This window comes from Takifugu rubripes, chromosome 21 (assembly GCF_901000725.2).
Source record: "Takifugu rubripes chromosome 21, fTakRub1.2, whole genome shotgun sequence".
NCBI lineage: Eukaryota > Metazoa > Chordata > Actinopteri > Tetraodontiformes > Tetraodontidae > Takifugu > Takifugu rubripes.
In genome coordinates this window covers 1769481-1797218 of record NC_042305.1, presented here as the reverse complement: position 1 = coordinate 1797218, position 27738 = coordinate 1769481, and the positions used below count along the sequence as shown (strand labels likewise).

Here is a 27738-nt window from a genome sequence, read left to right as displayed (position 1 = left end):
TTCACTGCTGCCTGAGGACACTGTCCCAGGCTTCCCTCCTGTCCTACTGGTCAAACGGTCCAGCTATTGTTCCAGCAGCAGATCCGTCCTTTGTGCAAACTGTCATCTGGTTTGTTATTGTTGGTTTTGGAGTAAAGTCTCGGTCCTCGCTGCTGCTACAGGACTCCTTTCACATGTCAACGTCTCCCTAGCTACAGCCCGCATCCTCACAAGGTCCTTCCTGAGGTGCAGCTGAGGGGACACACGTTGATGTGAGCAGCCAAAAGCGACATTGCCATGACAACAGATACACAAAATTTGTCATGAGAGGGTCTGATGATTACTTGAACCTAGAATAGCCTGTTTATAGTTACTAGGCAGAAGATACTGCCCCCCTACACACACACACACACACACACACACACACACACAGTGGCACAGCTTGCCCCTGTCTGGCGTCACTGTGGTGAGACGCTGCTGATAAAGGGGCTTGTGGTGGAAATGGCAGCTTATCCATTTACATAAGCCGTGTGTGGTGCTGGATAAGCTCTGCCCCGAGGGGAGACTAACGCAGTGCTTTAAAACTTGAGCCCCCATCCCAACATGCACACCAACTTCATGTTGGACGGAGGCGGGGGGGGGGGGGGGGGGGGGGGGGGGGTGTTAAAATAATGAAAGCCTATCATTTAATCAACAAAAGGAGCCTGTGAGACGATACCAAGGATTTCATTCATTCACAGGTTTTGCAAGTTTCTGTTTCCTGTTCCGGTTGCATTACTGTGGCTGTAATTATTCAGGGGGGTTTTAGGGTTGTGGGGGGGGGAGAAAACATTTTCAGGTGGCAGGCGAGAGAAAAACCTGCCGTCAGTGGATGTAATGAGCCGATCACATGAGCCGGTCCCTCACATCAGCTCATCTCTCATGAAATTACACAAAATAAAGTAGGAGAGGTTCATACTATGCTAACTCCTGCTCTGCTCAAGCCTCAGGCCTCCTCAGGCCTCCTCACCCCTCCTCAGGCCTCCTCAGCCCTCCTCACCCCTCCTCACCCTTCCTCACCCCTCCTCAGCCCTCCTCAGCCCTCCTCACCCCTCCTCAGCCCTCCTCACCCCTCCTCAGCCCTCCTCAGCCCTCCTCACCCCTCCTCAGGCCTCCTCACCCCTCCTCAGGCCTCCTCAGACCTCCTCACCCCTCCTCAGCCCTCCTCACCCCTCCTCAGCCCTCCTCACCCCTCCTCAGCCCTCCTCAGCCCTCCTCACCCCTCCTCAGGCCTCCTCAGACCTCCTCACCCCTCCTCACCCCTCCTCACCCCTCCTCAGCCCTCCTCAGCCCTCCTCACCCCTCCTCAGGCCTCCTCAGACCTCCTCAGCCCTTCTCAGCCCTCCTCACCCCTCCTCAGCCCTCCTCACCCCTCCTCAGGCCTCCTCAGACCTCCTCACCCCTCCTCACCCCTCCTCAGCCCTCCTCACCCCTCCTCAGCCCTCCTCACCCCTCAGGCCTCCTCAGACCTCCACAGCCCTCCTCAGCCCTCCTCAGCCCTCCTCAGCCCTCCTCAGCCCTCCACAGCCCTCCTCAGCCCTCCTCAGCCCTCCTCAGCCCTCCACAGCCCTCCTCAGCCCTCCTCACCCCTCCTCAGCCCTCCTCAGGCCTCCTCAGGCCTCCTCACCCCTCCACAGCCCTCCTCACCCCTCCTCAGCCCTCCTCAGGCCTCCTCAGCCCTCCTCACCCCTCCACAGCCCTCCTCAGCCCTCCTCACCCCTCCTCAGCCCTCCTCAGGCCTCCTCAGGCCTCCTCACCCCTCCACAGCCCTCCTCAGCCCTCCTCAGCCCTCCTCACCCCTCCTCACCCCTCCACAGCCCTCCTCAGCCCTCCTCAGCCCTCCTCAGCCCTCCTCAGCCCTCCACAGCCCTCCTCAGCCCTTCACAGCCCTCCTCACCCCTCCTCACCCCTCCTCAGCCCTCCTCAGCCCTCCTCAGCCCTCCTCAGCCCTCCTCAGCCCTCCTCAGCCCTTCTCAGCCCTCCACAGCCCTCCTCAGTGCTGCACATGTCCGGAACAACATGATCTCGTGAGTTGCCATTTTGATTGTTCTTGTGCGTTGCGGCCTTGTGCTTTGCATCTGTTATCCGACACTGCGAATCCACGCCTGCCTGCGGTGAAAAAATGTAAACGCCTGTGTGTATTTGCATGTGTGTAGAGCAGATGTCCTGTGTTCTGTTGGGTGGCCCTGACTGGCTGCTCGCTGTGGCTGCTGCCTGATCCGGGCGGGCCTGGCCACGTGCTTGTCTGACGGGGAGGACAAGACACGCCTCCCCACCTTTAATCTGTCAACAGCAGCAGCCAAGGCCTACCCCTGAAACACCCACAAGCCACAGGGGCCCACCTCCTTGCTTGCTGACAGTGTTTTACTCACGCATACTTCCCATGTTTCCTTTGAGTCACACCTGCTCTGTCGCTCCTCTCAGTCTCAGTTTCTTATCCTTTCCTGTAAGAACAGGACGGAACCTCCCCACAGTTCTGCAGCCAGAAGAGGAGAGAGATAAAGTGTGTTTCGTACATTCACTGTTCTTGTTCCAGAAAAAAGAAATAAAAAAGATAGCAGTCATTCTTTCATTTCAACAACCAAGCAACAACAATATAAGAGCAAAACCTGAAAGATTCAGATGCAGCAATCCTTGTTATTGTGCATTCATGTGTGCAGGCTAAACACCTCAAACCTTATTTTCTAAACTGCAACTGGCTCAACTCGTTTAACGACTTTTTCAGTCTCTCGTGAAGGGAAAAACGAGTTTAGTATTAGTGGAGAGGAGGCAGCGCTGAGTCCTCCCGATACTCTTCAGCACAAACAGCCTCCAACAAATTAGCTCGGTCTCAAGCTCAGCTGGTTATTCTGCTTTCTCTCTCGCTCCGGTGCTGCCGTTTCCCTACACGTAGTAAAAAGTCAAAGATTTCCATTTTACAGGACCAGCGAAGCACTTTGATCAGGCGGTCGGGCGACATCAGCGTTCCTGTAACCCTGAGACAGGACAGTCTGGAACTAAACAAACACACGCCAGCACAAACGATGAGATATTATGTTCTCCGACCTCAGACGTCACTTGTTTTGTGCTTTACAGAGTCTGGAAACAAGGCCGCGTAATCCAGCCTTTCTAAAACAGTTTAAAGGGAAGGAATCCTCTGCGTTAGGTTTTTGGAGCACTGTGGGATCACAGAAAGAATGTTGGGGGTTGAAATCCCCCGGGGTCCGGGGGCTTTTCTGCGTGGGGATTGCATGTTCTCCCCGTGCTCGTGTGGGTTCTCCCCGGGTTCTCCAGCTTCCTCCCACATCCAAACACGTGCAGCTGGAGGAGTGGCTACTTTAAACTGCCCGAAGGTGCCACTGTGAGTGAGTGTAATCGCTTGTGCGCCTGTGTGTGTCCACCCAGCCATGAACTGGGTGCACCCCTCCTCTTGCTCAAAGGCAGCTGGGATGGGCTCCAGCAGCCCCATGTGACCCCACTAATGAAGCAGCCGTGGAAAATGGACAATGGGGAAAATGTCAGTGTCCTTTCACAGACCTTTCTATGAACGCAAGATAAAACTATCTGCATATTTTTTTAAAAGGAAAGATATCGAGCAAAGGATGTTTGCACCTATATGAAAGTCTTTTAATGTAAAGGTTGATTTATTTTCCTATTGTTTTGACGTCAGTCTCTGCTCCTGTGGCCTCGATGACCTCGGTGACTCCAGCCAGATATAGACCCGATATGTTTCCCTACTCTGGACTAGTTGATGGACTCTATACTGTCACACATCCAAATTAACAAACATCCACAGAAGCAGACGCAGAAGATACTGTAAGTCAGGCCAGGACAAGGCACAGACACGGGCACAGACACGGGCACAGGCACGGGCACAGACACGGGCACAGACACGGGCACAGACACGGGCACAGACACGGGCACAGGCACGGGCACAGGCACGGGCACAGGCACGGGCACAGACATGGTTATCTAGGGCGCCATCTGCTGGAGAGAGGGCTTGTTGCCCAAAATAAAATAAAGTAAATAGACTGCCAAAAGTTACATTTAAAAAAAATAAATAAATAAAATTATTGAGTATAAAAAGAAAATAAACCCTCAGATAGGCCACAGAAATGGCTGGTGCCAGCTTTTGGTAAAGGAAAAGATACCTTCCCAGGGCAGAGATGTCTCTCCTCCCTCTCTCCTCCTCTCTCCCCCTTCTCTCCTCCTCTCTCCCCCTCTCTCCTCCCCTCTCTCTCCTCCCTCTCTCCTCCCTCTCTCCTCCTCTCTCCTCCTCTCTCCCCCTCTCTCCTCCTCTCTCCCCCTCTCTCCTCCCCCTCTCTCCTCCCTCTCTCCTCCCTCTCTCCTCCTCTCTCCTCCCCTCTCTCTCCTCCCTCTCTCCTCCCTCTCTCCTCCTCTCTCCCCCTTCTCTCCCCCTCTCTCCCCCTCTCTCCTCCCTCTCTCCTCCCTCTCTCCTCCTCTCTCCTCCTCTCTCCCCTCTCTCCTCCCTCTCTCCTCCTCTCTCCTCCTCTCTCCTCCCTCTCTCCCCTCTCTCCTCCCCTCTCTCTCCTCCCTCTCTCCTCCCTCTCTCCTCCTCTCTCCTCCTCTCTCCCCCTTCTCTCCTCCTCTCTCCCCCTCTCTCCTCCCTCTCTCCTCTCTCCTCCTCTCCTCCTCTCTCCCTCCTCTCTCCCCCTCTCTCCCCCTCTCTCCCTCTCCCCCCTGGTGGACCTGGAGGTTTGAATGATGGAGGAAGAGCTGCAGCCGAGGCAGGCGCCTGTTCTGGGGCGGAGAGAATGGCAGGAAGAACCCGTGTTTCTATCCTCAGGCCTCCTCCTGTGGGACAGGTCACATTTAACCGAGAGGCGTTTGGTCCTTTTCTTGGGTTCTGTGATTGCAACACCCACCAGAGGTCTGTAGAAATTTAAAAGCACCAAGAATTTATGTTCTGCTGAACATGTCATTGTCAGGAGTTTGTTCATGTCAGGATCAGACCACACCAAGTTAGCCAGAGTTTGACCCGACAGACACACCGTGGCCGATTATGGGATGTCGGATCCCAGCACAGGCATCTTTTTGTGGTGTGATGTAATTACAGCTTGTTGATCTGGTGTTTTGGACCCTCCTGACATGGGAAGAAGTCTGTTTTGTCCTGTCCTCCCTTCATCCGTCTCTCATAACCTTGATTACTCTTATTGCCCTCATGTCCCCTCCCATCTATTTAAAGCTGATGTGGTGACTTCAGCCGGTACCAATCCATGAGGGCTGAATACTGAGAACTTGAGGAGGACATGAAGAAGGGACATGCCTGTGGATGAAGTGACCAGAGGATCGTGAGCGTCTTCTACCCGAGGCAGGTGGAGAGACCAGGAGGTGTTATGATGCCAAACATCGCAGGGCTGCCTTGAGCTCCTGGTTCACTTGATCAGTCTGGCTGTTGATTTGAGGTGGTATCCTGAGGACCAGCTGGATGACACCCCCAGTGCTTGGCAGAAGACCCTGGAGATTTGAAAGCTAAAGTGTGGACCACAATGTCCCGTCCTTGGAGCCAAATAACATGAAGGATCAGGAATCCAGGAGGGCAACTTGGGTGGAGGGACGAAACGAACCGCCTTGGGAAAAGATCAGGATAGTTGTGTTGCGCCCCCATGGGGGTAGTCCTGTCAGAAAGTCTGTAGGGGATCCGTGGGATCTGTGGGGAATGGGTAAGGAGCACAGAAATGTAGCTGGAGCATGATGTGGGGCCTGAGTGTGAGGCACGGAGCACTGGAAGCTTCTGTCTTTGTTAAAGAACTGGTTTGGAGGGATGAACATGGACAAGTTCTCTGTTTAATCTGATAGAAGCTGTTGGTGGAAACCTAAAAGATTCCTTTATTATTCAAATTATCCATGAAAATAGTTGATCTCCAAGCTTCTCAACTCTAGATCTGCTCTTTACACAACTTGTGTGACACGTTTGTCTGATTAAAAGCATCAGCTCATGAAAACACAAGTTGAAATATGGAAATAAAAGGGGAAATCTCAAACTGATGAACACAAATTCATTTGTTTCCACTCAGTTTTTCACTAAATGCGATTTAAAATCAGAATCAAACCTTTTGGAGTTGCTGCCGTCTAAAACTGGACTAAAACCACCACTTATAGGAATGACGAAAGTTTGAGTTCAACGAATAAGCATTTTATTCCAAAACACTCAGACTAAATCTAAAATGGCTGCCAGGATTTTAGTCCAGCTCTGAAGAGACCAAAATCAACACTAGCGACATCAAAACCACCCGTAAAGATGAAAATGGCTGGAGAGGACCTGCTGAACTGCACGTTTTATTAAGGGTGAATGAGAAGGGACACAGAGAAACTTTTCTTTCTGAGTCTGTGGAGACTCCACCATCTTCTCTTCAGCAGAGAAGATGGTGGAAGCAGGGACGCTGTTCAGGGAGGATGAGGAGGCTTTTATTTCAGACGCCTCCACGTCTTCCACTTCCACACCCTCCAGATCTTCCTCTTTTTCTTCTCCACATCTCCTGTGGTGAGCTGTTAAATGACAAACATTTGTTTTTGATCTCATTTTAAAAGGTGAAGCTTCTCAGAGGTGCCTGAAGAACCAACGTACCTGAAGCTCTTCCACTTTTTGTTTCACCATCTTCTGGAGCATCTCCTCCAGCTCTCTCTCTCTTTTGGTCCACTCTTCAGCTCTGGCCTCCCAAAGCTCTGAGAGATCTTGGTGGGTCTTCAGGAAGACGTTCTCTTTTTCACAGAGCTCCTTCTTCAAAGCCTCCTCCCTGTCTGACAGCTCTTTTTTGAGCTTCTCAGTCTCAGCAGAGAGCTCCCTCCTCAACCTCTCTCCATTTTCCTCCAGCTCTCTCTGGTGGAGTTGCTGGTTTTCTTCCAGCTGCAGCTGGAGGTTTTTCTCCAGAGTCTCACACTTGTTCCTGTTCTCCTTCAGAGCCTCCTGAGCATCATTCAGCTCATTCATGATATTAATGTAGGCAATGGTCCTCATTTGCCTCTTCCTGACAGCCGCGTTGACCTCCTTGGTCTTATCTTCCAGGAGGTCTTTGAGACGTTTGACCTCATTCTGACACTGCTCCAGTGCCGTCTGAAGGTCCATCTCTTTATGCAGATGCTGGTTTTCCTCTGTCTGGAGGTGTGTTTGTAACATCTGCATTTCCAAATGAAGACAGAAGAACACATTTAGTTTAGATTCTTACAGCAGAACCAGCAGGAACCACACAAGTTTTAATATTTCTAACAGAAGATCGTTGATAGAAATCAGTGACTGGGCTGAAATGAAACTCTCCAGTGTCTGTTTAAGACGACTAAAACCATCTTACCAAGCGGTGTGGCTTCATTTGTTCGGCCGTTGTCCTGTTGCTAAAGCAGATGTGATCCTGTTTTCATCCAAAGCTGAGCTGCTGTTGTGGCCCTCAAAGTTCCAGAACTGAGACCAACCAGCAGCTCACGCTGCTCTTCTAGGGAGACATGAAAGAGCCCATCATCAAAGACTAGTGTGCAAATATCAAAGCTTCGTCTTTGATGTTCTTTCATCTTCAAAGATAAATTATGCCTCAACATTTTTTCTAAACATGGCAACGAATGAAGAGCTTTGCCTCCTTTAAATTAAGACAAAATATAAAACTTTACTTTTGCGCCTGAGACAATTGTTCCACCCTCCAAAAAACATGAAGGAACTTCTGCGCTGGTGTTTTCTGCTTGGTTTTTATCTTTAATTCAGCATAAATAAAAGAAAAAGTTGATGTCGTTAGATGGCATATTTCCATCTTTACCTTACTTCACCACTAGGTGGCAGAAGAGACCCGAGCTTGATTTTTCTGACAGTAAACTCACGCCAAATGCTTCCTGAACTATCACAGTTATATAGTTGGTGGGAGCACCGACTGGCTGTGTGTGTGTGTGTGTGTGTGTGTGTGTGTGTGTGTGTGTGTGTGTGTGTGCGTGCGCGCGTTGTGATGGATTTGAGTCCACCATATTTGTCTGATTGTCACCCTGCAGGAAGAATGATTGTGTTTTATTATGATGCTCTGGCTCCGCCCCCAGCCTCTTCCTATCCTCTTCCTGTCCAGCATCTACACCATTCCCACCATTCCTCCGTCCTCTGACTGCAGACCCTTCAGGTAATCGCCGGGTTCCTGCTAACGAACAAACGCGTCATTTCCATAATTAGTCCTGCTCGGTGTCTCCATGATGCTCTCGTTCTTAGTGGGAAAAGACGCATGTTTGATGTGATCCAGGAGACGCTGGAGTCTGACTTCCCTGCTTGGTTGAGTCAAGTGTTGAGCTATGTGTCACTTATTAGCCCTCTAGGGGGCGCCCCAGTTTGAAAACCACTAACAGAGGTGATTTTATGTTTTTATGTTGGCCATTTATTACTTGCAGAGTCATAAACAAGCTAATGTAATCTAAAGCAACAACAACAACAGCAACAACGACGGCAGCAGCAGCAGCAGCAGCAACAACAACGACAGCAACAACAACAGCAACAACAGCAGAAGCAGCAACAGCAGAGCAGCAGCAGCAGCAGAGCAGCAGCAGCAGAGCAGCAGCAGCAGAGCAGCAGCAGCAGAGCAGCAGCAGCAGCAGAGCAGCAGCAGCAGAGCAGCAGCAGCAGCAGCAGAGCAGCAGCAGCAGAGCAGCAGCAGCAGAGCAGCAACAGCAGAGCAGCAGCAGCAGAGCAGCAGCAGCAGAGCAGCAGCAGCAGAGCAGCAACAGCAGAGCAGCAGCAGCAGAGCAGCAGCAGCAGAGCAGCAGCAGCAGCAGCAGCAGAGCAGCAAGCAGCAGAGCAGCAGCAGAGCAGCAGCAGCAGAGCAGCAGCAGCAGAGCAGCAACAGCAGAGCAGCAACAGCAGAGCAGCAACAGCAGAGCAGCAGCAGCAGAGCAGCAGCAGCAGCAGAGCAGCAGCAGCAGCAGAGCAGCAGCAGCAGCAGAGCAGCAGAGCAGCAGAGCAGCAGCAGAGCAGCAGCAGCAGAGCAGCAACAGCAGAGCAGCAACAGCAGAGCAGCAACAGCAGAGCAGCAACAGCAGAGCAGCAGCAGCAGAGCAGCAGCAGCAGAGCAGCAGCAGCAGAGCAGCAGCAGCAGAGCAGCAGCAGCAGAGCAGCACAAGAGGATCTGACTGTTGTGAGACAAAAACTTTTTTCTATCAGCTGATTTTCTTCTCAAATGTTTCTGCTGCAGGAACCTGGAGGAAACTGCAGCCAGAGACCAGATCGTGGACCCAACGGACCTGAGCCTACTGGAGATGTGGGGACCTGGCCCCACAGCCTGTCTCTATGGCAACCACACAGCCCAGATAAAGAAACCAAACCAGAGATATTCAACATCAGCTCTGGTCCATATTCTTCCAGTACTCATTTAATCCGATTATTAATCATATGGTCGTTGAGCTGCTGTTATTTAAGCCAGTTTGTCTCTTCATATTCCTGTTTTCGTGCTACAGCGCTGATTAAACTTTTGGTTTCTTTTCTGCACTTTTCTATGATGAAGTTCTCAAACATGCACCCACCTTTCAAGAATGTTTAAACAGGAAATAAAGCTCCAAAAACAGGTGCAGCTCTTTGGCATGGACCTGCCGTCGTGCACATTAATTATGCTCATATGATGCCAAATCTATTGATGATCATGGTTAATTAATGCAGCCAAAACATGAAGTATTTATCCTGGTTTTTGAGAACTGCAGACTTGACCTGGCCTTTCTGTCCATCCTCCTTATTTAACTGACTCCAACTCAACTTCCGTCCACCTTGGGAAACCTGCACCAGCAGATCTGGGAGTGTGTTCTGTGCTACGATCCAACGGAGACACCCCGGCACTGATCCGGATGCTCTCTGAGTCTGTCCTGGACACTGTGAGATGGACAAGTCTCTGAGAAGGCGTAGCGAGCGTCTGCTGGCAGCTCTAAAGCTGCTGCTGATGAGAGAGTGACCCTCTCTGTGTAAGCAAGCCCGTATCTCCTGTTTCCTGATGCATTATTAAAAAGGTCAGATGTGACTAAAACAGGCAGGAAGTGGCCCCGGTGGCCCCAGATGACCAGCAGAAGCTGCAAGCTAACTGGATGTCTCCTCAACCTTTCACCAGTTGTGGTCAGACTCTGCCAAACTAGAGGGACCGAGCAGAGATGAGCTGACTCTGTCTACAAGGCCACAGCCAGAACCTCCTCATCCTCTTCATGGAGAGTTCCAGCATCTCCCTCCCAAGACCCAATCAAACAGATCCCTTCAATCTCTTGTCCCGCCTGCCTTTGGGCTCTGAGCTGGGTCACGCCTACATGTTCCCCTGCTGCCTCCGGCTGTCATCTAACTTTAATGGTGCCTAATTGGGTCCACATTTACACTCTGGTGTCTCCTTTCTGGGCCGAGACCGCATAGCTCCAACTACTGCGCTCCTTCCTCACTCTGAGTAACCAGCTTTAGGAAAAGGACTGAAACATTCTGTCCTTCTTCAGTTTGGATCGACCATTTCAGACCCTCATTGTTCACCAGCCTGTTCTGCTTCCCTTTAATCGCTTCAATATTAATGAACTCACGATTGACGGGCTGATTGTCCTCGACCGTCGTCAAGGAGTCGAGTTGTTCACTGAGCAGCGTCACCGTGCTGCACAGCTGTTCCTGTGTGTGTGTGTGTGTGTGTGTGTGTGTGGGTCCAGGCTTCATGACTTCACCATGGCTCAGCCTCTAACACCGCGTGACTGATGACGAGGAGGCCGAAACAGGAGGAAGACCGGAGAACCTCGAAGAGAGGAGAAGAGAAGAGAAGAGAAGAAGATGCCTACGAAGAGGAGAACCGATACCGTGATAGACGTTGAGGACGGTGAGAGCAGCATTCACGGCATTGTGTCTCTTTGTTTCGGGGTGTGTGTAACTGTGTGTGTATTTTCACAGTTGGCATGGAGGTCGACGCTGTCGTTGATAGTGGAAGCGAAAGTGAGTCACACATGAAGATTTTGCTGGTGTTTCCTTTGGTTCTGCTCCACACGAAGCAACAGTTTGATCTAAAATGTCTCTGCTGTCCAGGTGAGGACAGGAAAAGGACCAGACAGAGAAGAGCTAAAGAACATCGGAAAGCTAAACGCACCCGTGATGAGGATGAGGAGGAGGATGAAGAAGAGGATGAACATGAAGAGCCAAGAAGGAAAAAAGGAGGAAGGAAAAAAAACAAACCTCGAGAAAGTGATGAAGACGACGAAGGAGACAAGCGAAGTGTGAAAACTAGAGGCTCAAAGGCCTCCAGGAGAAAAGCCAGGGAGGAGAGCGAAGAGGAGAGCGAAGAGGAGGCTCCTAAAAGGACCAAGCAGGGGAAGGCAAGATCCAAACAGGAGAAGGAGGAGCGCAATAAGGAGAAGAAGGGGAACGTTAAAGGAAAAGCAGGCACGAAGGATAAAGGTGGCAACAAGGACAAGAAGAAGAAGAAAGGAAGATCCAGCAGGTGCCGTCTGCCGTCCTTCTGACTCTCTGAGTTTGTTTTAGGGTTGAAACCGGTTCGATTCTTCCAGGAGTGTGAAGCTTCGTGGCCCATCAACCTCAGAAAGAGTCACGATGTGGAGCTTTCACATGATTGGCTGCATTTACAAAGCGTGAAAAGTGTTTCTCTGTAACTATCGTGGCCAGTAGCTCTAACGAGGTCTGACATCTTTCCCTGTATCAGCTCTTCTTCATCGTCTTCTTCGTCTGATGAAGACTCCCTGTCGGAGGGAGAGATCGAAGCCCTGAAGGAACAGGTAGAGGAGAAAAAGAAGCTGATCACCACAATCAGAAATCAGCCCTGGCGCATGAAGAGACGACTCGTGGTGCTCAAGTAAACACCAGAGTTTGGCCAAAGTTCCTCCTCCCTGTCTCTGCTCCTCATTCCTTGTGCTATCTCCTCTCTTCGTGCTGTGATCGTGGTGACGAATAACACACTTTCTATTTTGGTTCCCCTCAAAGAAAATAGAAAAACAACCAATTCTTGGCTGTGGTGAAGCCGCACGGGGACGGTTGAGAGAAACACTTTAGTTTAACACCCAAATCAAGCAAATGATAATCACACTCAAATATTTGTTCCACCATTTTCACAGCTTTCATTAGAATGTGTGAAGAAGTTCTGGAAGTACAGGAACTCTGTGACCTCCCTGCTTCCTGTGGAATCTCACTGATCCAGTAGCTTGCTGGTAAAACCTTCCTTTTCTGTGGACGTTGCTCACGGACGTGCGTCTCTTCCCAAACAGGGAGGCCCAGGAATTTGTTGAGAAGTTTGAAGGAGCTCTTGGGAAAGGAAAAGGTCGCAAGCTCTACGCGTTCAAAGTCATGATGGCAAAGGTAGATCAAACTACGGGAACCTGAGGATAAGATCAAGATGGGTACGGTTCATATGAGAGAGGAGAGGGGGAGGGAGAGAGAGAGGGGGAGAGAGAGAGAGGGTGATGGGAGGGAGGGAGAGAGAGAGAGGGTGAAGGGGGAGAGAGGGAGGGAGAGTGAGGGAGAGAGGGGGGAGAGAGATAGGGTGATGGGAGGGAGGGAGAGAGAGAGAGGGTGAAGGGGGAGAGAGGGAGGGAGAGTGAGGGAGAGAGGGGGGAGAGAGATAGGGTGATGGGAGGGAGGGAGGGAGAGTGAGGGAGAGGGGGAAGAGAGATGGAAGAGAGAGAGGGTGATGGGAGGGAGGGAGAGAGAGAGAGGGTGAAGGGGGAGAGAGGGGGGAGAGAGAGAGGGAGAGAGAGGGGGTATAGAAAGAGAGAGGGTAGAGAGAGGGGGGGAGACTGAGAGAGACGGGGTCTGAGTGTTGGGGGTCATCACTTTCTCCCCATGAACACATGACAACATTCCAAGCAGACAAACGGGGAAGAAGAAGACGAGGACTTGAAGTGACATTTTACTCTTTACTTTCCAGAAACTGATCAAGTTTAAACGAGACTTTGCCAACTTCAAAACCGCCTGTATACCCTGGGAGAGGAAGATAAAGGACGTAGAAAGTTGGTACCAAAACACATCAGACATCAAAAGAAAGGAATCGTCATCTTCCTAACGAGCTGACATACCGATCGAACTAGGTCACTTTGGATCATCTGTAGCTTCCTACTTCATCTTTCTACGGTGGATGTATGGGCTGAACATGGTGCTGTTTGGCCTGATGTTTGGCCTGGTGATGCTGCCTGAGGTACCTGAGTCGGTATAAAGTGCCTCAAATGTCTTGTAATCAGTACATTCACCCCATGCTTCTCCTGTTTAGGTGCTTATGGGTCTTCCATATGGTTCCATTCCCAGGAAAACCGTACCTCGAGAGGACCAGGCCACCGCCATGGACTACTCTGTGCTTTTGGACTTTGGAGTGAGAAACATTGCTTTGAATCTAAGTTCATGTGTAGTAGCTGCCTGTGTAGGAGGATCAAACACAAACCCAGCACAGATGCTCATCCAGCACAGTTGGACCAATTTTGGTCCATGTAGGACTGTTTTTTCCCCATAAAAATTCCTATTTTGCACCACACCAATGGGGGAAATCCTGTCTGTACATTATGGGTATCGCCCCTACGTCCATGTGTGTTCAATGTCCAGGTCTCATCAGTATGCCTGCCTAAAACTGGAATATTGACTTACCCTGTTCTCGACCTCTGCCTGTCGTCGACAGGGTTACTGCAAGTATTCCTTTTTGTTCTATGGATACTACAACAATGATCCAACTATCGGGGTGCTCAAGTTCAGGCTGCCACTGTCCTACCTGTTGGTGGGTGTTGGGATATTTGGATACAGCCTGATGGTGGTCATAAGAACGTAAGACGTAACGCAGACAGACACGCCAACACATCGACACATTACCTGTGGATGCCGCTTCTCTGATCTGTCCTCGATGACCTTCATGGCGTTTCTTCTCAGGATGGCTCGTAATGCAAATGAAGGAGGTGATGGAGGGGAGGAGGGAGAATTCACCTTCAGCTGGAAGATGTTCACCAGCTGGGATTATCTGATAGGAAACCCTGAGACTGCAGACAATAAGTACGCCTCCATCACCACCAGCTTCAAGGTCAGGATGACAACCTGCTGACAGAGCTCATGGTTGACGTGAGAGAAGCTCATTTCTCCTGTGTTTGGGTAACTGGAATGATTTTGTCTCCGCGTAGGAATCCATTGTAGATGAACAGGAGAACCAGAAAGATGAGAACATCCACCTTAGACGGTTTCTCAGGGTTTTGGCTAATTTTCTCATCATCTCCTGCCTCGGAGGAAGTGGATACCTCATCTACTTTGTGGTGAAGCGCTCTCAGGAGTTTGCCCAGAGTGATAAACAGAATCTGTCCTGGTTTGAGAAGAACGAGGTGAGTCGCTGGTGAACATTAGCGGAGGGACAGTGGCAAATGTTGTTGTGGCTTGAAAACGAGTTGTCGTTCAACAGGTGGAGTTTGTCATGTCTCTGCTGGGGCTGGTGTGTCCTCCTTTGTTTGAGACCATCGCAGAATTAGAGGATTATCATCCTCGCATTGCCCTCAAGTGGCAGTTGGGAAGGATTTTTGCACTTTTCCTGGGAAATCTTTATACCTTCCTCTTTGCCCTGTTTGATGAGGTGAACGCCAAGGTACGATACTCAGGTTTCCTCGTGGTTGCTTCTCACTCCTGCGTCACATCTCTTTCTTTAATATTTTGTCATTAATTCAACTCAACATCGATGGCTGAGTTTCAACAGCTACTTTATTCATTTCAATGAGATGATTATGATCAATTTTTCTGGCTTCTTCTTTGTTTTGTGAGTTGTTTCCCCGGGTTTCCAGTCTGTTTCCCTCATCTGGGATCCAAGCTGAAAGGAAACCGTAAATGCTAACAACAGCGTTTGATGTGTTTTACATTCACCAGCTGGAAAGTGAGAAGGCGATAAAGAACTCCACCGAGTGGGCACTGAATCAGTACTATGCAAACTACAGCTCCTTCTTCAACACGACAGACGTTCCCCTACCAAACGTGCACCCGGCGGACGTCATCAGAGGACCCTGCTGGGAGACGGCCGTGGGAATAGTCAGTAAAGTCCCGGTCCAGAACTCTGGCTCCATCCTGGAGCATCTGTAAAAACACACTGTCTGATTTCCTTGTTATGTTTTATCTGCTTTCATGCTGTTCAGGAGTTTGTGAAGCTGATAGTTTCAGACATTCAGGTGACGTACTTGACCATCCTGGTTGGGGACTTTGCGCGGGCCGTAATTGTCCGCTTTCTTAATTACTGCTGGTGTTGGGACCTGGAGGCTGGATTTGTGAGTAGATACAGTGTGTTTGTGTTGTGTGGTTTCATTAAAGAAGGAAAGGGTTTCACCTTAGAAACAACAATACACTCATTCTGCAGCTTTTTGCTGAGTTATTGGAAGAAAGAAACTTTCAAAACTGTTGTGTCACAAGTCGTGTTGGATTCGAGTGAACCTGACACGACTCTGAGACATGAGGACAGACAGCTGATCCGAGCTGTCCAGCGTAACAGGACACTGCACACAAAACTTAACTACAAAGACAGAGACACAGCGCAGCAAAAGGCAGAGAGCCGGGGAAAGATAATGCAAATGATTTATTCATTTGTGCTTTTTCTAGCCTTCATATGGAGAGTTCGACATCAGCGGGAATGTGCTGGGGCTCATCTTCAATCAAGGAATGATATGGTGAACAATATTCATGCCAGTGATCTCTGTGACACAATGTTAATGCCGAGTTGATGCAGCTAGAGCCAAAGTCCACATGTAGCTAACCGTGTTGCTTCTTTAGGATGGGAGCATTTTACGCCCCGGGTCTGGTGGGGCTGAACGTCTTACGGCTCCTGAGCTCCATGTACTATCAGTGCTGGGCAGTGATGTGTTGTAACGTTCCTCATGAGCGAGTCTTCAAGGCTTCAAGGTCCAACAACTTCTACATGGGACTGTTGCTGCTTGTGCTGTTCCTCAGTCTGCTGCCTGTTGTCTACACTATCATGACCTTATCACCATCCTTCGACTGTGGACCATTTAGGTCAGTCATACAAGTAAGGGCTGTCCGATAAACGCTCGCTTGCTATCACTATCAGATCCATCAGGCTCAGCACGCAAAGGTTTGGACACACAGGTACAGAGTCAGGGTTCAAGCTCCGATCAATCTGTTTAATCAGTCGATCAGGCTTGCATCAGGCATGCAAGTAATCAGGCCAAGGTCCAAAATAACCCGACAGACTCAGAGGTCAAAATGAGAATTCTGCTAAAAATTTACTGGGAAACACTCAAGTAAAAAATTCCGTTACGTTCACATATCACAACAAGACGACCTGACGCAGAGGGGAAACGCAGCTTGTACTCATGCGGAGGGGGAAGACACAGGTGGAACACACTAGGGTGGATTACCCAATCACACAGGAGGAAAAAATGGCAGGAAGATGAGGATGACAGCAGACCAAAATAAAACAGGATGTGGGAAAGGCAACCTGTAAATCAAACGATTTTGTCACCAGTGGCCAGGAGAAGATGTATGACATCATCATGCAGACCATAGAACAGGACCTTCCAGCCTTTATAGGAAACATCTTTACATATGCCACTAACCCTGGACTCATCATACCTGCTGTACTCCTCATGGTGTAAGTCACAATATTGTGTTTGCTCCTTTTAGAATATAGCTTCATACATCCGTATGCAAAATTGTCAATCAGCTGGTATTTTCGATGTGTTTTTTCAGTGTTTTGTTTTATAGAATCAGTGATATTTTATTAAAAACCCATCTGGTTCCAGTTGTTTACATTAATCTTTCCTCACAGGTTGGCCATCTACTACCTGAACGCAGTCTCAAAGGCATACAAGCAAGCAAATATTGACCTTAAGAAGAAGATGCAAATGGTCCGTGAGAGCAGTATCCGCTTCTGTTTCCTGTCTCTGACTATAACTGTTGAATATTTCAAATTTTAGGCTCGAGATGAGGAAAAGAATCGTAGGAATAACAAAGACAGCACAAATCAGGTGATGAAAGACTTGGAGGACCTGCTGCCAAACAAGTCTCTCATTCCAACTCCTACTGAAGAGGAAGAACTACCTCCACCAGGTACACACACATAAACACACCAGCCAATGGCCACTTGTTCTCACTGCTCTCATCATTATCCACCTGTTCTCTCAGACGTTGTTAAGGAAAAGGGCAGCAAGTCTCCAAAGGTGAAGCCAGGTTCAGCAGCAAAAGGGGTGAAGCTACAAAAAGACGTGTCACTAGCTGCCCCAAACCCCAGAGCTCCAGTAACCCATGCCCCCGGACCCAGAAGAGGGCCTCCTGGTACAGGTCCTGGGAGAGGAAGAGGTCGTGGTGGACCTTCACGGCAATAAAAGGTAGAACTCACCAAATAAGAGTTCTAGTCCTAACAGTCCAAATAGACTGTATATGGAAACCACTAGAATACGTATCCATTTTTAGTTAAGGAAGTAGGGGGTGTCGGCCACAGGGGGGTGTCAGCCACAAGGGGGACCTTTCTGCCCCTATCACTATCAAGGAAAATTAGGGCATTTTGCTAAAGTTTTCTGTAGAAACATTGTGGTGAAGTACATTATATTACACCACATAATAAAGGACAAATATACTAATTTTTCCAGTGCAAGTAGTATACTATAGAGGTGGTATACTATAGGGATGGTTTACTATAGAGGTGGTATACAATGGGAATGATAAACTATAGGGATGGTACACTATAGGGATGGCACACTATAGGGATGGTATAGTATACTATGTGTATGATATACTATAGATGTGGTATACTATAAGGATGGTACACTATTGAGGTGGTGTACTATAGGGGTGGTATACTAGAGGGGGTATATTATAGGGATGGTACACTATAGAGGTGGTACACTATAGGGATGGTATACTAGAGGGGTGGTATACTCATGGAGATGGTATATTATGTGGTGGTATATTATGGGGTGGTATACTAGAGGGGTGGTATACCAGTGGGTATGGTATACTATATGGATGGAATACCGTAGGGATAGTATAATGTAGTGTTGGTATACTATAGGGATAGTCTACTATAGGGGACTGAGCACAATGATGTGGTTCAAGTGTTTATTCTGTCTGAAAACTGATGCAATTAGTTTGATTTTATTTGTTTTTCCTCACATTTCCCCAAATTTCGTTTCCACATTATCAGTTTGTGACCCCAGTTTTTGCATCACTGGTGTCGGAAAAGCGGCAGTGTGACAGTATTCCGCCACTTTTGTGTGTGGACCCTCCCTGTGACAAGGCTTTTGGCCACTTTTGTATTCAGTGTTTTCCAGACACCCCATTTACCTCCTCCAGTGAAGGGACCCCCCGGGACAACAGCTGAAGAGAAGAGGGTCCACGAGGACAGCGCGGCACTCCCACATCCTCAACATCCTCAGCAATGCTGTCACTGGAAGCTTTGCGCTGTTGTTGGTTGCTTTAATTGTGTTGGCTCAATATCAGCCGGAGTCACAACTGGACTTTCCTGTTTCTACCAGGACACCCTGAGGTGGAATATTAAGCCCCTATCATGTACAGAACGTTTGAGGCCATTAAAATAATATATGTGGTAACGAGAGCCGTTTGATGATGATTTTGATGTCTCTGCGGTCTTTGATGGTTCTTTCTTCAGTGACGTTCGTTTTTGTTGTTTGGTATTTCGTTCTTTCCGTTTTATTCTTTCTCTCTAAAATAACAATAGGGTCCTCACCCGCTCTGACTCCAATAATAACAGTAATGTTAATTAGCAACACGCGTGCTTGTGTGTGAGACTCCACCTTAAGACAGAGCAGCAAATTGCAACAGGGGGAGGAAACCGGAGTCACAGTCAAGCGCGTCTGCTAACCTAACCCTACCCTAACCCTAACCCTAACCCTAACCCTAACCTAACCCTAACCCTACCCTAACCCTACCCCTACCCCTACCCCTAACCCTACCCCTAACCCTAACTCTAACCCTAACCCTAACCTAACCCTAACCCTAACCCTAACCTAACCCTAACCCTACCCCTACCCTAACCCTACCCCTAACCCTAACTCTAACCCTAACCCTACCCCTAACCCTACCCCTAACCCTAACTCTAACCCTAACCCTAACCCTACCCTACCCTACCCCTAACCCTAACCCTAACCCAACCTGAGCGAGGAGCAGCCGTCAGCCATGATTCCCCCACAGGGGCCAGAGAAATTTGAGTGCCTAGAGACTCTCTGTACCCCTGCAGAGAAAAGAGGACCCATCCCGAAGGTTCTTGTCCAGCTCTTGCTTCACTTCCCAGTCTGTTTTGTATAAAGAACAGATAAGGTCATCCAACAAAGCTAATATTCTAGTACTGTTTAAAAGTCCTGCAGGTCATAGCAACCACTTCAGAGCAGCCATGTGAGTGTGAGGAGCAGCACAACACAGTCTTCATTGTCTCTAGCTTCCCCAGCAGTCAACAACTGGACCCTACCCTCAGTCACACGTTGGAAAATAATCTTTTCATAAGATAAAGTAAAACCAATCTGTTCCGATTAGTTTAACATGCAACTTCAGCTCACAGATTCACACAAACTAAAGAGGATAAATCTACACTTCTGGAAGAGATGTAGAAGTGCACCCAACACAGGTGGAATTTTGCTTCCTGAAGGGGTGTGTTTGGTGTTCTAATGTGTTCATATGGTGATAAATGAATGCATGAAATATAATATTTTGGTTCCTAAATAATCATAAAAGTGTAAGGATGAAAGCATTTCCAATTTTTAAATGATCAACCAGGCGTCTCTAGACTTCTGTTGGTCAGGAAGAGGGATTCTTAACATGAAATGAACATGTTTAGTCTTAAATAAATGAAATGCATAGTGCACGGGGGAGTGTGTGTGTGATCATACGTTTCTGTGTATGTATTTTAATGTTGTTTATGTATGTTGGCAGATAGATAAAGGCATCATGATTAACAGCGCAAAAGGTTCCAAATAGCTGTTGATATATATGTATTTTACTGGTCATTAAAAATTCTCTGACCCTTTAACGCTTTTATTAAGCTTAAAACATTGTTTTTATTGTAAGTGATATATTTTATGGCGCACGTGTACACGCGTATACGTTCACTTGAGCACAGTTTATGCTGAAGGTCTTTTATTTGACCCACTCTGGTCTTTTACACTCCCATCGCCGTCTCTCATCGGCTCCGCTGTGCAGGAATGTGGGTGTTTCCTTCTGCTTTAACTTTCTCCTAGAAACACTTTCAGGAATGTGAGAGATAAAGCTCAGGAGCAACGCAGGAACAAGCAGAGAGTGTGTGTGTGTTGTAGGTTCTTCATGCTGAAATATCTTCATGACTTTGACTTGTTTTGTCCCAGTCCCAGTATTATACCGGTCTCCTCAGTTTAGTCTTGTGAACCATTGAGCCCCCGTCTGGCAGCTCTGGGACGCTACCAGGTAGATCCTCCCCTGCTGCTGCTGGACCCCCGTCAGCCTGTGGCAGCCTGGCAACAGACGCCTCACAACCACCGACAGCTGCGCTGGCTGTCTCCCAGGCACCTGAGCAAATATAGATACAGATCAGGGATGGGGTGACGTCCCGGCAGGACACAAAAACTCCCTCTGGAATATATATTTGATGGAGAAACGAACGTCTTCTCATCATCACAGTGTTTTACATGTTTGTGAGGTTGTTGAAAGTACACTCAACAACTCACAACAGGGTTAAAAGCAGCGCTGCCGCTTTTAACAAGGTGCACTCGTTAAAAAAAGCCAAAAAAACGAAGGTTACATTTGTGTATTTGTGCAATACTGGTCATATATTTATTACCCTGACCAGATTTCCAAGATTTAATTTAACGCGTAGCTGGTTCCTATGATGCTATTAGGGGGTAAAAGAGAGCTACATCCGTATCAGCTGTATTGGAAATGAAAATGACAGGAAAACCAAGATTAACACTCAGATTCTGACCAAATTTGACTTCAGCCATTGAAAGTTTTTCTTCTCGCTCATAAAATAGAAGTGAAACATTCGGAAACGTAGCTGCTGAAATAAACACTAATCAGAAATACCTGAGGTAAAACACTTGCTCACTGCTAGTTACTGAAGCACCGAGGTGCTAAACTCGATGCTGGACTCACGTCGTCTGCCTGCCGGCGCCACAGCGTGACGTCTGCCCACCTTTTTCCCGAGAAAGGTCAGTGAATGAGATCCATTCTCAGATCCTGGAGAGTTTATGTACATTGTGTATTTTAGTTGTGTTTGTGAACACGTGCGGTTGGCTCAAAACCTGCAGAAAACAGTGAAAATAGTTCAGTCACAAGCTTTTTCTTTCTAAAACAAGATGTTTTATGCCTGGAATCATCCTGCCCTTCCTACCAGAGGAACTCTTGATACAGCGCTAACTGGTAGCTTAGCTTAGGGCCAAATTTAGCAGTGTGGTACGAAGGAAACCAAACGAAAACCTGTAGAAAAAAACAGAAAACTAAATAAATACCTGGTCTGGGAGCAGATTGGACCCCTCCAGTACAATTTGAGCTCTTCTAACTCAGACGTGTCGCCAGGCGGAACCAAAACCTCAAATCTTATTAAATATTAAAGCTGTGGAGATGGAATTTCACCATCAACCAACCCTTAAACCTGCCTGTGTTGCTGGTAAAAAGATGCAAATTTCATCCTTCTAACTCAAGGACAGTACCCCCTCATACCCCCCCCCCCCCCCCACACACACACACACACACACACACCACACACACACAGAGGTATGGATGTAATGGTTCTGCTGTGGTTCTGCTGTGGTTCTCCGATTGATTGGCTCGTCTGGTTTTCTGTTTCACTCTGTAAATAACAGACAGGAAGTCTGTTTAAACCACGTCACTTCAAAATAAAAGTAACTACAAACCCTCTGATTTAAAGAACCAACTTTATTGACAAATGTGGGGAGTTTTTCTGCCGTTCTGAATCTGTGGAGGTTGTCGGGATCCTCTTGTACAACGGTGGGCTTTAGCTCCAGTGATGTGGTCTCCTGGCTCGGCCCCTGTTCAGGCATGTAGACCACAGATAAGCTGTTGTCATGACAACATGTCACACCTTAAAGTTCCTTTCGTGGAATGTTTATCTTTGCTCAGTCTTTTGTGAGGCTGAGTCTCTATGTGTGTGTGTGTGTGGGGGGGGGTCATAAATACCACAGCAGAAGATCCGGAAGCTCTAGAAGCTGTTGGGTTTGTGGCAACATCAGGAGAAGCAACAGAAACAGAAACAACTTCTTTATGTGTCTCCAGCTCATCCAGGGCTTCCATGGGAGCCTTGGGGAGGTTTGGCACCTTGCTCGAGGGTACCTCGGCAGTGCCCTGAAGGTATCAGAACACTGCCCACATCATTTCGGTCTTTTTGTAATATATATATAAGTAATATTCTCATTTTTGACACGTTGCTTTTTTTTAAACTATGAACGTGAATCCTCCAAATTCAAAGAAAACAGCTGGATACTGCGACTGTGCGAATAAGTGATAGAGTTCATATTTTTGATAATATTATTCTTAATAAATTATTTGTAGTTGTGCACTTTCCCCCCTGGATGTTCTTTGATGTTAAATCAGTGTGTAAAAAAAAATATTCATTTGAAACTTTAGCGCGAAAGTGTGAAAGTTAAAAGTTACAAGAGTGAAACCTTCAGAAGCTCCGAAGAGCGTCCCTTTAGGACGCGCGCACGCACGCACGCACCCACGCGTGCACGGCGGCGGTTGAGCCCACTGGCGACGGGAATCTGGGCTGGACCAGTTGTAGGTGGGATTTTGTGGAGGATTTATTTGCTGCCCTGCGCCTCCGCACCGCCTCTGGATCCTCGATCAGAACGCTGCTCCTTCGCCTCCGCGCAGTAAGTAAACGTTCTTTTTCTCTCTAAATTAGCAGCAGCAACAAACACGCGCAGCCTGCAGGTTGAGACTTTGGAGAAGTTTTTTGTGAATGAAGGAAGAGAACTTCTCCTTCAAGGTGTTGGAAATGTTCCCCGAGGGTGTGGCGGGAGAGCAGCGGCCACATCTCCCGGATAAATAACCCGATTGCGGTGTGGAGCGAACACGTAGCGAGCTTGGTCGTGCTGGGGTTGGACGTGGGTGTGGTCGTCGGGATTCCAATGCTGAAACCACTCCTAAGATGAAGCTAGAGTGGCCTGCAGCAGCCAAGAAGGAGAAGAAAGCTGCCAGAACATCTGCCAGCAGTTTGTGTTGTGTTGTGTTGTGTTTAAGCTGAGTGTTTTATCTTCTCATGTCCTCAGACCAGCACCATGTCTCTCATCAGCGCCTTCCTGAAGCAGACCATCTACATGGGCATGCCCGATGACTCAGTATGTAACGCCTGCTGCAACAGCCAACCAGCACATGTTTCCGTCTCCTCCCGAGGATCCGCTGGGGTGGAAAGTTTTAGCAGTTTGGAGCCAGGCCCTAGAAACGAACCAGTACAGCAGCGCAGAGATAATGTGGGACGTTCAACTGGTCTAAAATAAAAGGAAACACGAGTGTCGAAGATTAGACCTGGTGACAGAAAGGAAAAGTTTAGCAAGCAGGTGACTCACCAAAGATTTCAGACAGGCGCCCCTCCCATGAACTCAGGAAAAAACTACTTCTTCTTTCCTAAAGTAATGAAAATCGCCGTTATTTGCTTGACGCTCTGCATGCTGATTAAAGGCGGTTGGGAATGTGCAGTTTCAAAGATCCTCGGGATTTGGAGACGTGCTCTGAAGCAGAATGCTTCTATGTTTAGCTTCTATGCAACCGTACGTTGTGTGTTGAAGGTCCTGAAGAGAGAGGGGACCGTGGTCCCAGCGCCCAACTTCAGTGCCAGTGGTGATGCTGCAGTCCTGGACAAGGCCATTAAAGTGAAAGGTGAGGCTGCAGATGCAACTCTTGAGCATGTTGGGACATGATTTAGCTTCTTCTGACACTTTTGGACTCAACCTTGCTCAGAACTACTGCTGCAGCTCACGTAAACACAGTTCCAGATGGACTTTATTCACTGAAATATCATCGCTATTAAAGCACAACCATCACTGATGCAGAAAAGTAACATTTTATTCAACAACAAACGTCATGGTGCCACAGAAAATAGACCTCAGGGGGAAATCTTCATTTCCAACCTGTCTTTTCCAAGGTGTGGATGAGAAAACTATCATTGACATTCTGGTGAAAAGGAGCAACGAGCAGCGTCAGCAGATTAAAGAGGCCTATCAACAGTCCAGCGGGAAGGTGAGATGAATGACCTTGGACACACCCGAGGGCAGCGTTTCCTCAAATTGTGCTTCAACTCATTGTAGCCTCTGGAAGCGGCGCTAAAGAACGCCCTGAAGGGAGATCTGGAGGATGTGGTGCTGGCGCTGTTGAAAACTCCGGCCCAGTATGATGCCCAGCAGCTCAAACTGGCCATGAAGGTACACACAAACGCACACAGTGTTGCTACAAAGAATACGACCACACATATTCTATACATACAGGGGTGGAAACCGTTTGGGGACAGGATTAGAGCTCTACTGCTAATACAAGCGCCACTAAAATCCTCATTTGATGATGTGATCATTTCCTTTTTGTCCAGTTTTGAACACATCCACATGTCATGTGCTGACTTTGACAGCTGTCTAAAAATGTAGTTTTCAGCCGCACATTTGGAGGCACCAAATTACTTTTCCAGGAATATTCAATAATCAAATTTGACATTGTGTTAAACGGGTTTTCCATCACTGTATGAAGACGGTGGGCGGGCTCGCGACGTTTTTATGGAAAATAGGCCGCTTTGGAAACCGGAAACAGTCCTGACTCACGATCTGTGGGCACGTGACCGGCAGCGGAAGTCTTCCGCTTTGCTCTGCGGAGGAATACTGCCGTCTCGGAGCAGGCCGGCGGATTGATTCGCTGACAACAGGCGGAAACGCGGCTGGCAGCTAAGCTACAAGCTAACCCTACAAAACGCCGCTTTCCGCCATCTTCGTTTCTCGGGGAAATTAACATTCAACTGGAATTAATATCAGACGTTGCGGAGTATTTCCGACAGGGATGGCTCTAATAACGCTGTTAGGTGCTCGCGCTACAGGGGCCGCGCACTCACAAGTAGCGGGATCTTGTGGGCGTGGTTTGTGTCCTACGTCATCAAGGCGAAGGTTGTGTCGGGTCAAAGTTCACCAGCCGATGTCATTACATTATATTATCATCTACAACCATTAACCACTGGGGGTGGCAATATTGGATCAATATCTGAAGACAACATATGAAATTACCTGAACTAGTGCTAAAGAATTTATAGCTTCAGATTTTTAAAACAGATTTTTCTAAATTCCCTCGGTGCAATTTGGCTGATATTTCACCAGAAATGTTGTTGTCTGTGAGGTTCTATTCTAAGATAAAGCAGGAAATGGTCCCCTCACTCGTGGGGAGAGAGAGTCTGAGTAAACATCATCCTTCAGGAATGCTGAACATTTATCAGTCTGACAGTTTGGGCCTAGAACTGTTCCCATTTTTTAAATAACGTCAACAGTGACTCCCACCTGAGATACAGTAGAAATGCGCTGCCGGTTTGGCCTGAGGGGACTGGAGGCCCTTCAGCACTGTTTAGAGTGCCAAACTGGGTCGTGCTGAAGGGAGGTGCAACCGTTTCCCCAACGCAGAGTAAGGCTGTCAGGAACAACGGCATCTCCTCGGCCAGCCAAAAGCCCTGGGAGACTCCTGAAACTTGCCGACTGTGAGTCTGGTCAGTGAAGAAACGGCTCGTGGACGCTCCTCTGTGTTATATGGCTAACTGGCTAACTAGCTGCCTAGCATGAACGCGCCAGTATTTTAGTCCTACCAGCTGTCCAGTCTAAACACATCTAACACTGAGCTTTCTCTTGTCTCTGCAGTTGCTTCTGCACATTACTGTATAAATAAACTATTGCGTGTATAAATATATGCATTAAATGTCAACACTGCTCCATTTTTCTGTGTGTATTTCTTGTGATCTTAAATGACAATAAAGTGTGCCTAATATTCAAGCAACCTGTGGTTTGTTTGACGTTAGTTATGTGATCTTGTGGTTGACGTAGTTGTGATACCCAGGACTGTAAATGTCCTTTAACTTCAGGGGATGGGTGTGAACTATCAGTGATTGTCCTCTGGGTCCCTCTGTGTTTCTCAGGGTATAGGTACAGATGAGGACACCTTGATTGAGATCTTGGCTTCCAGAAACAACAGAGAGCTCCTGGATATCAAGAAAGCCTACAAGGAAGGTTCCGTACCACCAGTCTGCCGTCGTTCAGCTCGTGCTTGTCACAGGCTCATGAGCTGCTTTTTGTGATGCTAATGTTGTCATTTTCCTCTCCAAGACTACAAGAAGGACCTGGAGGACGACGTCAGGTCGGACACCAGTGGAGATTTCAGGGCTGTTCTCCTGGAAATTCTGAAGGTCAATGTTGCCCTACGTTTGTCTCATAGTGGATTTTGCATGTTGACCCTCTGCGGCAGCATCTGCCGGTGCCTGGCTGCTGTTCCAGATTCATTCGTTTATGATCGTCTGTCTGTTCAGTACCGACCTCCTTGTGTTTGTGTTGCTCACAGGCCAGCAGGACAGAGGTGGTGTGTGACCAGCTGATTGACAGCGATGCCAGGGCTCTGTACGAGGCTGGCGAGGGCAGGAAGGGCAAGGACTGCGCCATGTTCATCGAGATCCTCGCTACCAGGAGCTTCCCTCACCTCCGCCAAGGTTTGCTTGATCCCTCTCCTGCTCAACAGCCTCTCCTGCTGTCTTCAGCCACACGTGACTCCTGGTCCTCTGTCAGTATTTGATAGATACTCCAAGTACAGCAAAGTAGACGTGGCCAAAGCCATTGACCTGGAGATGAAGGGAGATATCGAAAGCTGTCTCACAGCAATAGGTAAAACCCCGAAAACTCCCGTTTGGTTTCTTTCAGTTTGAAGAAATGCTGTTTTATTCTTTTATTCTCCACTTTTTCCCCCACATAGTAAAGTGCACTGGAAGCAGACCCGCGTTCTTTGCCGAGAAGCTTAACGCATCCATGAAGGTAAAGCAGACTGCTGATGCAGCCGCCTTTATGCACGGTTTTCCCCCCGTCTGACCCGTTTTGCTCATTTAAAGGGCAAAGGGACGCGTAAAAACATTCTGACCCGCATCATGGTGAGCCGCTCTGAAATTGACATGAAACAAATCAAAGAAGAATACAAGAAAAACTATGGAAAATCCCTCTATATGGATATTCTGGTGAGTGAACGTCTCGGCACCGTCCACTTCAGATCCATCATTGAAACGGTCACTCATGTCTTCGTGGCATTTTTAACCTTCAGGACGACACGAAAGGAGACTATGAGAAGATTCTTCTTGCTCTCTGTGGAGACGACAGCTAAGAGAGATGAAGGCTCATTTGACTGAAGGTCCAACGGTGGAAATGTGTTCACATTTTAATGATGAAATTGAAGATACCGTAACAGCATTTTATCAACATCAATGTATAATGTGATGTTCACGCACCCTCTGCAGGTTTTTTTTCTTCTATCTTGCTTCTGATTTGACTTCAGCATAGCCGCCGCTAACGTGACACCATTAGCATGCGGAGAAAATGATCCCAGTGCAGCTTTTAAAGGATTTACGCAGCCGTGCCCAATATGTTCTATAGCAGGAGCTGAACCTTGATGCAGCTTGGACACCTTGCAATTAAAAACTTTTTATGAAGGCTCATGTCAGGGCTCGTGGATTCTTTTTCATGTGTTGGCAGTATCGAAGCATTAGCCTGTAATTTGCACACGCGGTGGCCAGAAAAGGTAGGTTAACCTTTCATAAAGTAACTGAGATCTGATTCTCATCTATGTCAAAGGTTTTAACAAAT

The 27738-nt window shown here is 48.2% G+C and overlaps 3 protein-coding genes and 2 long non-coding RNA genes across 7 annotated transcripts; 3 read left to right on the top strand and 2 right to left on the bottom strand.

The window, feature by feature from the left end:
• The first annotated feature begins 2030 nt into the window (after positions 1 to 2030).
• On the top strand, positions 2031 to 9450 carry LOC105418648 (uncharacterized). 2 transcript variants are annotated; one of them, XR_003886757.1, is made up of 4 exons: positions 2031 to 2045; positions 7987 to 8108; positions 8195 to 8330; positions 9168 to 9450. It is a non-coding gene; the product is annotated as an uncharacterized lncRNA (long non-coding RNA). The 2 variants fall into 2 exon arrangements; XR_965758.2 differs by lacking the exon at positions 2031 to 2045 and having other exon boundaries at positions 7915 to 8108.
• On the bottom strand, positions 6271 to 7445 carry LOC115247661 (centromere-associated protein E-like). Its single transcript, XM_029830145.1, has 3 exons — positions 7308 to 7445; positions 6587 to 7135; positions 6271 to 6507 (listed from the first exon to the last, which is right to left on the bottom strand). The coding sequence occupies exons 1-3, from the start codon at positions 7323 to 7325 to the stop codon at positions 6427 to 6429; spliced, it is 648 nt and encodes a 215-aa protein (XP_029686005.1). The 5' UTR covers positions 7326 to 7445; the 3' UTR covers positions 6271 to 6426.
• Positions 9451 to 10538: 1088 nt separating the features above from the next.
• On the top strand, positions 10539 to 18495 carry tmc2b (transmembrane channel-like 2b). 2 transcript variants are annotated; one of them, XM_029828955.1, is made up of 21 exons: positions 10539 to 10799; positions 10871 to 10912; positions 11003 to 11414; positions 11634 to 11783; positions 12193 to 12283; positions 12852 to 12933; positions 13012 to 13118; positions 13191 to 13289; positions 13590 to 13732; positions 13835 to 13982; positions 14080 to 14274; positions 14352 to 14531; positions 14807 to 14965; positions 15070 to 15198; positions 15527 to 15594; positions 15698 to 15937; positions 16410 to 16535; positions 16713 to 16791; positions 16861 to 16993; positions 17069 to 17271; positions 18204 to 18495. In XM_029828955.1, the coding sequence occupies exons 1-20, from the start codon at positions 10754 to 10756 to the stop codon at positions 17266 to 17268; spliced, it is 2829 nt and encodes a 942-aa protein (XP_029684815.1). In that variant the 5' UTR covers positions 10539 to 10753; the 3' UTR covers positions 17269 to 17271; positions 18204 to 18495.
• A 472-nt stretch (positions 18496 to 18967) lies between these two features.
• LOC105418650 (uncharacterized) lies at positions 18968 to 21570 on the bottom strand. The gene is made up of 3 exons (XR_965761.2): positions 21376 to 21570; positions 21020 to 21168; positions 18968 to 20437 (listed from the first exon to the last, which is right to left on the bottom strand). It is a non-coding gene; the product is annotated as an uncharacterized lncRNA (long non-coding RNA).
• Positions 21571 to 22621: 1051 nt separating this feature from the next.
• Positions 22622 to 27590, top strand: anxa1a (annexin A1a). The gene is made up of 12 exons (XM_003977399.3): positions 22622 to 22755; positions 23155 to 23223; positions 23671 to 23761; positions 24027 to 24121; positions 24190 to 24303; positions 26037 to 26127; positions 26224 to 26303; positions 26456 to 26600; positions 26677 to 26772; positions 26861 to 26919; positions 26994 to 27116; positions 27200 to 27590. Exons 2-12 carry the CDS (start codon positions 23164 to 23166, stop codon positions 27257 to 27259), a joined length of 1014 nt encoding a protein of 337 aa, XP_003977448.1. The 5' UTR covers positions 22622 to 22755; positions 23155 to 23163; the 3' UTR covers positions 27260 to 27590.
• The last annotated feature ends 148 nt before the right edge of the window (positions 27591 to 27738 follow it).